This window comes from Poromitra crassiceps (assembly GCF_964638095.1).
Source record: "Poromitra crassiceps genome assembly, chromosome: 26".
NCBI classification, from domain to species: Eukaryota; Metazoa; Chordata; class Actinopteri; order Beryciformes; family Melamphaidae; genus Poromitra; species Poromitra crassiceps.
In genome coordinates this window covers 19,855,464-19,867,505 of record NC_139640.1, presented here as the reverse complement: position 1 = coordinate 19,867,505, position 12,042 = coordinate 19,855,464, and the positions used below count along the sequence as shown (strand labels likewise).

The following is a 12,042-nucleotide window of genomic DNA, read 5'->3' as shown; positions in this document are numbered from 1 at the left end:
TTCTTTTTCTCGCGATAGGAGATTTCATCTCAACGATACATATTGTCACGTTTTGATATCGCGATATATTGTGGGACGATATATTGTGACATCCCTAATAGCTACTGTTGAGTTAATATTCTTAAAGGGATACACCACTTTTTTGGAAGTTTAGCTCATTTGCCACATCCCCCCCAACATAACCAAGATACACCATGCCTTACCGGCACTGTCCGCTCAGTTTACTGTGAGCTACAGTCGTGAAGTTAGTCATTATCGCCATAGAATGGAGGCTAATGGTACAGCTGTTAAAAATCTGCCAAAACACCAGTGTTGGGAACGTTACTTTAAAAAAGTAGTTATAGTTACTCACTACTTGTTCCAAAAAGTAACTGAGTTAGTAACTGAATTACTCTATAATAAAAGTAACTAGTTACCAGGGAAAGTAACTATTTGCGTTATCTCCACCTTGAAAATGCCAAATTTTCATTGGATTGCTGCAAACCCGAGGGGCCCGTGAGACGATCAAAACGGGCCGAGGCCGGGCTTGTTTTTTATTTATTTTTAATTAATAGGTCCGGGCCGGGCCGGGGTCGGGCCCTTTCAATAATTCAATTAAATAATGTTGTATTAGCGTACTCGCTTGATTTTACACAGCGGAGCACAGTCAGACAAGGAGGAGGAGTGCACAGACACTCCCCAGCCACACAGTCACACACAGACCCTCACGTGACGTTAGTAGCTGTAGACAGCTCCCGAAGAGAGATAGAGAGAAACAAGCCGTTTGTGCCGTGTCCGTCCATGTACAGCGAGCGGACAGCTCTCCCGAACACAGAGAGAGAGAGTCAAATAGAGAGAAAGACAGAGAGAGGCTGCGCAGGACGGCCGCGCGGAACAGAGAGGGAGAGAGATGTGTCATTATATCGTAATATTGGCTTCGGGCCTCGCAACGGGCTCGGGCCAATTAATTTTATAACTCCTCCGTGCCGGATCGGGCACGGGTCTGCATGTCACGGGCCGGGGAGGGCTCGGGCCGAAATTTCAGGCCCGCGCAGCTCTCTACTCCGGACTCACAATTTCTGCTGCTTCCTCGAATCTGTTTGGTGTGTCTGTGTGTGTGTGTGTGTCGCCCGTGTCCTGACTCCTGGCTCGTGTGTAACACTGGCTCCGATTGGCTACCATGAAACACATGACTCTGCCTTAGCCAATCATAATCGTTTATCTCGTTATGTTAACCCACCCCCCGGTCTCCTCACTTGACAACACTAGTGTAGGCTACGGGTAGTTTACTCAATCATTTCATAGTAACGCACCGCATTTAGCGTTCAGTAACGATAACGGCGTTGTAACGACGGAAACAGTAATTAGTTAGATTACCCCGTTACTGAAAAAATAACGCCGTTACCTAACGCCGTTCTTTTAAACGGCGTTATTCCAAACACTGCAAAACACACATCTCACGGCGCCAAAATACATGTGCTTCGGGTACTCACCACACGATGAAATATTAATCCAAAATGCACATAATCTGTCTTTTTGGAAGGAAAAGAGGTCGGCGGCCATGTTTGGAAAGTAGTGCCGGCTACCTCTTTATATATGTTACTTCGGTGCCCATACATTACAGTCAATGGTGTTTAGGTTTGCAAGTGCTATTATCTTTTAGTGCTAATATCTTTTTAGATCTGAAAGGGTCATATTTTTGTCTCCCTTTCTCCCGTTCCAATAGGCTAGTTATAATAATAACAACGGGTTTAAACAGCAGTGCTGCGTCAGCAGGAAGTGCTCTCATAGTTGTCCTGGCACAAAGGCCGATTACACTGTCACCTCAAAACAAACACAGTTCAAGGAGGAGAGAGAGAGAGAGAGAGAAAGAGAGAGAGAGAGAGAGAGAGAGAGAGAGAGAGAGAGAGAGAGAGAGAGAGAGAGAGAGAGCCTTTCCAGTTCACACAACTCCTTGTCATTGATGTGCAATCAAGAATGAAGTGCTGTTTACTCCGTGACGGGCATGCACATAACCCTAACCCATGCATAGGTGCACACACACACACACACACACACACACACACACACACACACACACACACACACACACACACACACACACACACACATACACATATACACACACAGGGACAGAGATCTCCTGTCGTTTGTGTGTCGTCTGCCAAGCCTAAGTCGATAGTGATGTTTGGTTAGGCACCGGTGGGTCCCTGGGGGCCCGGTCCTTATGACTTCTTTCAGTGACACAGGGGAAAGGCCCTGGAGTGAGATAGAAGAGATGTAATGGGAGGGAATTGTCCTCCGAGGCCCAATTAGGGGAATACTGCCTATGACAAAATGGGAGCCGAGAAAAGAGGCCAAGGCAAGACGGAGTCTTCTGGGGGAATACATCATGTTAACATGCTAAAATATGACCGCAAGACAACGCATACCTAGCTCTGTTAAGCGTTGTTCAGAAGCAGCGTGGAGAGAACTTCCCCTGCTGCTTTTATATGGCCCTAGCGATGGAGTGTGTTGTCTCTCCAGTAATGCTGTAGCTTGCAAACTTAGAGATGAGGTCTGCTGTGCTGGTATTGACCTAACCCTCTCCACATAGACAAACACACTCCACTCAGAAGGCTGATTGGAGGGAATCATTTCCTCGGGCAGCTCTGGTCTTCAAAACAGCCTGGGGAAAGAATGGGGGGGTTTGAGTTGCGGGCGCTTTGGAAAATGAGCAAAACACGATTAACCATCTGCCAGAGGAGCAGATGTTGTGTAAATTGCAACTTTCAAAATGTTGACTTTCTGTAACCCAGCTGGACGTACTGACGAGGAGCTTTTCCGCATTTCTGCACACGCAGACGCGGAGACGTCTGATGAGCGTGTTCCCAACGTGTGTCACACGTCCACAACGCACTCAGCCAGGCAGACGAATGCTGCTCAGATAAAGGCACCTGGCAAAGTGTCATTCAACATCTGCAAACAAACGAGAAAATATCCACTACGGGGTTTTATCTGAATTTATCCGCAGAATGATGGAATCTCAAGAAGGGGGGGGGGGGAGGGGGGGGGGATTTAAACGTGGATGATTTAACAAATGGGCACAACTGGGTGTAAGTTGTTCTCGCTTAACACATTCAGGGCCCTATTCTCCCACAGGCCTTCGGCGCTAAAACGGGCCTTAAACGCAAAAAAACATGCCTTGCGCCTGTTTTGGGACGATATCAATATGGCTTTACGCTGCCAAATGCGCTTTAGGCCGAATGGGCGTGGCGCAGTCCCAGAATGGGCCAAAGTGGGCGTGTCGGCGCTAAATACCTATCTTCCGAGCTGGCGTTAATTTAGCGCCTTGCGCCTTTTAAAAGCAGGCCTATTCAGTGGGCCAGTCCCTCCCCTCTCTCCTCTGTCATCCTTCTCTGTGTCACTCTCTCCTTCTCTCCTACTGACAGGAGCAGGCATTGGTGTGCGTTTACCAGTTTATTGTGAAATAAATCCTTCCGCGTTGAGTTACTGTCACAAGCCTGTGTGACAACGCGTCCAGCCTGGGTAAAACAACTCCGTGTACCGCTTTGAGGCTGCAGGCAGTCTGACAGGCACAATACGGCTGTCTCTCTCTGACTGCCTGTGAATGCCCCAGCATGCAATTGGGTACTCAATTTCGCTACTAAATAGCAACCAAATGAGGCGAAATAGATATAAAAGGTCGATCTAAAATAATGTGTAATGGTAACACAGCCTGCAATTGTAGAACATTTCAATATTGGACCAAATAAATCATCGAAATTAAAACACCACCCTAAGTGAAACATATATGTCCTCCTGGGCCTATATATACCCCTTGTCGAGTTAACGTGATTTAGAGAAGTAACAGCGGAACGCGCTTCTAATGGCATCTGCTATACTGTGATGTCCCTCCAATAACTTGGCCCTATTTCACATTTAGTTTTACAATAAAAACACATTTATGCAATGACTTGACATAATGTAGGGTATATTTATGTGCATCATCCTTCCTGCAGCAGGCGAGAGAAAATGATATCTTTCTGGACAAACTTTCACCAATCTAATAGGCTATATTTTTCTAGCTGATGCATAGAACATTATTTTCACTTTGATCTTGCTATAGTGTAGCGTATTTACATGCTTGCAGTATTGAAACTGCAGTTAGATTGGTTTGAGAAGCATAATAATATGGAATAATAGCCTATAATGCAGACAGACAGGCTGGATGAAGGGAGGGGGGGGGGGGGGCAGAGCGTTTGGCTTTCGTCTGGTTTTGCGGGATCACTGGAATTGGAGCTAAAAAGGCAAGCGTGCGATTCGTTTATTGCACTTATCCAATGAGCATGACGGTGCATAATTTTACGCCTAAAAGGCGTGGTTGTAATGCTTTGGGCTGCATCTAGCGCCAGCACGACGATATCAAGTGCGCCTTTCCACGCCCACTGCTTTGATCTGCGCCTGCCGCTCGGCCTAGAAACTGCGCCGATGCAACGATAGGGGCCTCAGTGCCAAGGACGTCTGTGGACGTCCTAAAAAAAAGTAACGAGGAGTGCCAAGGACGTCTGTGGACGTCCTAAAATCATAATTCATATTATTCCATAATTCTGCTGTTTAAGGTCGTACCTAGCCAGTGAGCATGAATCCCTTCAAGGGATCACACGGCGCCACCTTAAACATCGTCACAGGAGCTGCTCCACCCACCTCAGATCCTTTACTTTGTACAGGAGACAGCGGAGAAAGTGGAAACCGATGCATGCTTTCTGCCAGAGCCGTATATATTGCTCTGTCTACAGCGGACAGTGGGCTCGGCTGCATCCGCGCTCACAACTGAGCTCTTATGCTTCTATCTATCTCCACACGATTTCCTAGAAAGCCAGCATCCGAAGCCGAACGGCCAAGCCTTTTCGTTCAGTCGCGTTTGCCAGCGCGCATCATTTCCTTCTTGATGGGCGCTGGGATCTGTCCGGGGCAAAAACGAGAAAACAAACTCTGTGCGTGTGGGAGGAGCCCGCAGCTCAGAGGTGGAGAGGGGAGAGGGGGGGGGGGGGGGGGGGGGGGAGAGGGGTGTGTGGCACACAGGCTTCACAGAAACCACACCACACGCCACCACATCAGAAAACACCAGCCAGAGTCAGTGAATGTGCTCGAAATTAGAGTGCAAAAGGTATTCATAAAAGGGCCTATATCTTGGAAAGTAAAAAAAAACGACAGAAAACCCTTGGAAGTGCACTTTTTTGAGAGGCTGTAATTTCATAATGGAACTGTCTAGAAACAAAATTTCTTCTTTGGAAGAAGCAGGAGTGTTCAATGTTTCATTAAAGTCCAGCCCTGTTAATATAGCCATAATAGAAAAAATTCTATAGCTGTTTTCAACTGAATGGAAGTGAATCTGGCACAGGCTCCAGACAATTTTACTGAAGCGCTGTGGCACTGAATGTGTTAAGAAGGTAGCTTGAGCAGGGCCGCCGCTCCCTACACCGCGCACAGCGCACTGAGCGTATAGGGCACCAAGTGCCGCCTAGGGCATCATCCAGAGCAGGAATACCATGGTCAAACAGACAGATATTGCCCCGCAGTTTGGTAATGCCCCTTCTAAAATTAACTCTCCACACGGCCAGTTTGTCATTTTTGGACTGGCCACGGTGCCCCCTTAAAATAAAGTTGCTGGATCTCCTCGTTAATTACATGCGACGCAGTAAACAAACATTTCCATCGGTCACCAGTCATGCTGGACATCAGTACAAGTGCAATATTCCTCTCATTCACGCAAAATTATGTAACGTAGCCTACGTAAATACAGTGTTGATATGTAACGTAGCCTATGTAAATACAGGCGATCATCTTGCTCTCTAATGATCAGAACGGGTGTTTCTTCAACATGCTGCTGCAGAAAGGGAGATAAACAGTGGACTTTTCAGTCCATCTTGCAAGACACTATTTTCGTAGTTAAGCTACTGGTGGGCACTGGGGACATGGGGGACACACACCCCCATAGTGGCAGGTATACATAGCAGTGTCAGGTATACATAGTGTCAGGACGGGGTTTCAGCGGTAATTCAGCGATACAGCTGTTGATGACTTTCTGCATTGTGCTTTGTTGCTACAGATAGGGGGTCTGGGGCAGTTATAAGCTGTGACACTTAAGATTCTAAAAGACCAATAGGCCAGGCTTGTCAGGAGACAGTGGGGTGTGTGTTTTGTTTGTGTCTCTTCCTCTGTGTTCCCCCTCCCCTGAGTGTTTCTGCACAGTGGCACGGCTGGCAGCAATCTCTCCTAAGTACCTGGACCTCGCAGCACGGCTGGCAATCACTCCACTCATCACCAGACACCTGTATAAAGACCCTGGCTCTTCACTCACTCTTCCTCAGATTATTCTACATTGGTAGCTACGCTTGACCTTAGAATAGTTTCTCTCGTGTTTTTCGTGTTTTCCCTGTGGACCTGTTTTGACTGTCATTCTCCTGTGTTCAGGTCGTGCTCCAGCACCGAACCTCATCGCCAGCTGTGAGCTGAGTTGGGATTTCTCTCTCTGATGCTGCCTGTCTGCCTGCCGTTCACTCCAGTGGAATTATCTTGAAAATAAACATTCTTTTTTTTGCGAGATCTGTTTCCGTGTCTGCTCCTGGGTCCAACCACCTTAACTTGTAACAAGGCTCTGCTATTCGAGGAGGGATGCCTTCTTTAGAGCGCCACCACCAGAGACTTTGTGGAGTTTCAGCACACTGATGGAAAAGTAACTAACCGCCTAGGTGTTAGAGCGTAGTGGCACAGTAACGCTCCAAGCAGGTCGCAAGGCAAAGTTTTGGGCCAATCAGGGGGCATTCCCCTGCAATTCACATGGACGCGCATTGCTACGACCGGCGTAGTTAAGACCAGACGTAAGCCCTGTTGGTGCACTGCCTGTGGACCCGCACAGGCAGTTAAGATGATTGGTCGAGCCATGCCGGCTCGACGAATCAGCGGCAGCCGTAGGCGGGCTCTGGCTCGTCTGGGCAAGTAGTGGGTACATGGTCTTTGTAGTTCTTTTCACTCTCAACATGGCTGCCGCCGCGGAAGTGACAGGCAGTCTGAATGAAATTGAATGTAACGTTCCCAATTCTATGTATTAAATTCTAAAAAACGACCCTCAACATTTGGGAAGGCTAAGCCACACAACTAGTTCGTTATAATCTAACTAAATGCTTCGAAGGTGACTTTACGACCGCGAGGACTCAATCAATGAATACCACGGAGATCATCCACACAGGCACCTTCGGCGATCTGATTGGTTGAAGTTAACACCCACCAGCGGTGATAGACAGATGGGTCATCCAATCACCTGCCAAGTAGCTTGGACAAAGTGCCCGCCTCCGTCAGCGGGTCTGGTGACTTCATTCCCAGATCGACTGGTTTAGTGAAACCTATGTGGAGCTATACCGTCCATCTGGCAGCATCAGGTTAGGTCTTAACCAGAGCCAGATTAACACCCCCAGGGGCCCCCCTACCCATCGTCCGGATGTTTGGATGTTTTTTCGCCATATTTAGAGGAATATCTAATTTTAAATTAACATAGTATTATACTGTTATGTTATTATTCCGTTTCTGAGATTCAGTTTCTCACTCACTCATAGGCGATTCTAGGCTTTGCAAAGAGGTAGCACCAGCAGGATAAAGATATTAGTCTGAATGGGGGCTGTGCCCCCCCTGGACAAAGAAATTTTGTACATTTTAAAGTAAAATGCATGAATCTGATGCACTCTGAGAGCAAAAGGAAGAGGCTAATCTTCACATTAATATCCTCTTCACTGTGCTGTGGCTTTACAATGATGAAAAAATAATTGACATTACATTTCCAATACAAAACAGCAGAGGGTGCCGCAGCACCACAAGCACCCCCACTTCCTGCGCCCCTGGTCACCACTTGCCCAGGCATCCAATGAGACTAAATCATCAGACTTAATCTTCTTGGAAACACATTTTATTTTGTCCTGATTGGTCTTAGATTTGTGTCATAGTTCTGTGGAGCCCAACATGAGCCCGACAAAAAAAAAAAAAAAAAAAAAAAAAAAAATTGGAGGGCCCCTTCACCCCGAGGGCCCCGGGGCACCTGCCCCGGTTGCCCTATGGTTAATCCGGCCTTGGTCTTAACTAAGACTGACGTAGGAGTTACGACCAGTCATAGGCGCGACCCTGGTGAGGCGCGCCTCACCAGGGTGAGGCGCGCGGCCCAGCACGTAACAGGAGGTGAACTGCCAGAACTGCACGAACTGTACAACCAGCGGTGCCTCAGGAGGTCCCTGAAGATCATCAAAGACACAAACCATCCCCACAACAGCCTGTTCTCCCTGCTACCCTCAGGGAGGAGATACAGGGTTCCAAAAACACGCACAAATCGCTTGAGGAACAGTTTCTTCCCGCAGGCCACGAGACTCCTAAATATGCACAAATAGTGCAGTAGTCGTACCGTACCGTACTGCAGCTGCTACTATTACGGATGCCTAACGTTTAATTGTAAATTTAAGTGTATGTTTAATAAGGTGCCTAACGTTTAATTGTAAATTTAAGTGTATGTTTAATAAGGTACATGCTATTTGCACATGTATGTATAAAACGTCGAATTTGGAATGTCTGAACACGTCTAACGTATGCACATGACATGTGCACCTATGTGCAATGAATATGCCACTGTCGTATAAGCCACCGACTTGTCTTATTGCTTATAGATGCCTATTTCTTATTGCCTTATTGCTGTCTTATTGCTTATTGATGCCTATTTCTTATTGCCTATTACTTATTGCTTGTTGCCTATTTGTACTATGTCGTAAACGGAGTCCACTGCACAAGAATTTCACACGTGGTACTTGTACCATGGAGTGACAATAAAAATCTTGAATCTTGAATCTTGAATCTTGAATCAGTTGGTGCAATGGCAGTTTATTACACTGACAGGTTATATTACATATTTGACTTGTGTATTAGAATGTTTTCATCAGTTGCTACAAAGCATGCAGGACAGACCAACAATCATGCACATGCAGCAAGTCAGTCAGTCAGACGAGCCAGATGAGTGAGACATTACCTGACACGTCCCTGTTGACCCCCAGGGCCATGCCGTCCCGGAGCCACAGCACCATGCCGTGGTACCCGGGGATGGAGCAGGGCAGGGTGACCGGCTGGCCCGCCACCACCACCAAGTCCGTGGGCTGCTGGGTGAACATGGTGCTGCTCCCTGGAAGAGCCAAAAACAATGGAGTGATTAGCTCAAGTCATACAGTATTCAACATCATCAGGAGAAAAACGAACACCAAGCATATCAGGTACAGTAGGCTCTTGTAGAATCTGATTAAGAAAAGGTTGTAGCCATTAAATAAATAAATAAGTAAGTATATATATATTAGGGATGTCCGACGTTATCGGCCTACCGATATTATCGGCCGATATTAGCATAAAAAATTCATATCGGAAAATATCGGTATTCATGCCGATATATATATATATATATTTTATTATACAGGGGGAGTCTCACTGAGAGCAATGCTCTCTTTTTCAGGAGTGCCCTGTTCACATTCACGCACACATTCATATCTGGAAGCTGACCAGTACAACCACAGTCTGATCTGTTGGCCACTGAGCAGCTCCACTGGAGCGGTTGGGGTTAAGGGCCTTGCTCAAGGGCACCTCAGTGGTGGTAATGAGGGAGGGGCAAGCGCTGCCTTTTCGCTTTCCCCACCCAGATTTATCCTGCCGGTCCCGGGGATTGAACCGACGACCTTCTGGTCACAAGCTCGCTTCTCTAACCGTTGGGCCACCACTGACCCAATAACACTTACAACTTTAACACAACATGCATATTATATATTAAACTCTTCAGCTATATTAAGCTACATTATGTAACTTGTTACCTGAAAGAGTTGGACATTATCGGATATCGGTACAAAAGCCAATATCGAACATCCCTAATATATATACATATACACACACACACACACACACACACACACACTAGGGCTGGCACGGATCACGGATAATCCGTGACCCGTACGGATCAGCCCCCACGGTTCGGAACGTGGTTCGGAACGTCAATGGTCCGCGGACCCCCCCCCCCCCCCCCCCCCCCCCCTTTCGTTTCATTTAACGTTTAACGTTAGTAGAACGCCTGACACAGACAGGCATCATCATGGCAATCACAAGTGAGCTTCCTCATCCCTTGTCGCCCCTGTAAAGTCTTTCTGAAGGCTGTGGCTAGTGGCTACTAAAGACAAACTTATTTCAACAACTCTGAAAAAGCACAGGAATGCGAGCAGCGTGTTGCGGGCTGCCCAAGATAACGAGAGCCACAACACACACACACGCGCACACGTTTCACAAACACATTCACACATCACCCGACGGTGAAATGTTGCCTTGGACACATAACAACAAAACATGTGGGGCCACCGAGTAGCTTAACGTAGCACCAATGTTATGTTTTCAGACTCACCCGGTCTGGTCTGTACCCGTGTCAACTGACTACGTTAGCAAGCAACAGCCAGGAAGTTAGGCGCAGTGCCACCTAAAACAGGAAGTTGGGTTGTTCTGCCTTCAGAGTAAAAGCATAAATTGTGTCACTTATGAGAAAAAAATATTTTTTGAGCTGTGCAGGGCAACAAATGGTTAGAGAAGTAGTATTGGTCTGCACGGTGACTACGGAGACTCGCGGGGCCCCACCCCCACGGAGCTTTGCTCGAGTATAAGAGCACCTTAAGGGCCCTATCTTCGCAACGGCGGTAATTTTGCGTGAGCGCCCGTTTTGCGCTGGAATACTGCCGCGCAAAGCCCTAATTGTGGGCGTGTCGGCCCGCTGCGCTTCACGTCATCTCACCGCCATCGCGTCTGTGACAGCAGCTTCTTTCTTGCTCAGTGCAAGCAGAGGGAGAGAGAGAGAGAGAAAAGAGAGAGGGAGAGAGTCAGAGAGAGAGAGAGAGGGGAGAGAACGAGAGAGGGAGAGAATTGGAGGATGAACCAGTTCGGAATGTAATGAAAATTGATGCGTTTGTAATTAGTAGCCTATTAATTAGTCGTTTCACTCATATAGGCTATAACATACACATTTAAAAATATTTGTTTCTTTAATAGGGTAGGGATGTGTGAGATAGCCTATACCAGAATTGTCCACTCGGGTTAAGCTATTGTTGCATGGTGCAATGGAAGAGAGGTTACTAAATGGCCTGGCCTGCATTTTATATAGCGCTTTTATCCAAAGCGCTTTACAATCAGTAGGTACATTCACCCATTCACACACCGATGGCGGCAGGCTACCGGCACACCATCAGGAGCAATTTGGGGTTCAGTATCTTGCCCAAGGACACTTCGACATGCAGACTGGAGGAGGCGGGAATTGAACCACCGACCTCTTTTATCCAAAGCGATTAGTGGACAACCCGCTCTACCTCCTGAGCTACAGCCGCCCCTGCCTCAGTGCCTCTACCCACCCTGTGCACCGACCCCCCCTCCAGGACCCGGCACACTAGCCGAACACTTAAAAGCACCCGTCCCCGCGCTACACACAGACTCCTGCCCCGCCAGATCCTCGTTCCCCTGGTAATCCAATTCAAAACGCAAATCACTTCTTGGCACAAAACCATGACAAACGAATTCTCATTTTTAAATCAAGGTGTGTTTTTTTCTGCAGTGTAGGTTAGTTGAAAATCAACGTGGCATTCTGAGGAGGGAAGTGTGTCCGCGCGCGAGCCGTGCGTAATGAGCCTATCCAAGCGAGGATTTCCTGCACTGCGCAGAGAATACTGTCTGCGCTCAGGCATACGCCTGGCATAGAGGGTTTTTTTGCGCTAAGAACAGCTATTTGGTGGCGTTAAAAATGAGAGCACTCAATGCAATTTTTTCGAACACATTGCGCTGGAACGCCTATTTTGGCACGGGGAATGCCCAAACCTCTGTTTACGCTCGGACCATAAAGTAGTGACGGTATCTTCGCCAGAGCGCAAAAGGACACTTGCGGGAGGGAGATGATAGGCTAGAGGCCCACGGACACGCCTGGGCCACGCCTACACCTGTGTCTGCGCTTAGATCCCAGCGCAGAACTGGATGGTGGAGGCAGAG

At 47.6% G+C, this 12,042-nt stretch overlaps 1 protein-coding gene across 1 annotated transcript in view; it reads right to left on the bottom strand.

Annotated features, from left to right (window-relative positions):
* Positions 1 to 9,161, bottom strand: part of LOC310798682 (kin of IRRE-like protein 3) — a gene marked incomplete at both ends in the record, with an annotated part of 236,937 nt that extends 227,776 nt beyond the window's left edge. Inside the window, one exon of the mRNA XM_083661238.1 lies at positions 9,023 to 9,161. Coding sequence (XP_083517364.1) covers positions 9,023 to 9,161 — 139 coding nt within the window. The remainder of the gene's footprint in view (positions 1 to 9,022) is intronic.
* Between the last annotated feature and the right edge of the window lie 2,881 nt (positions 9,162 to 12,042).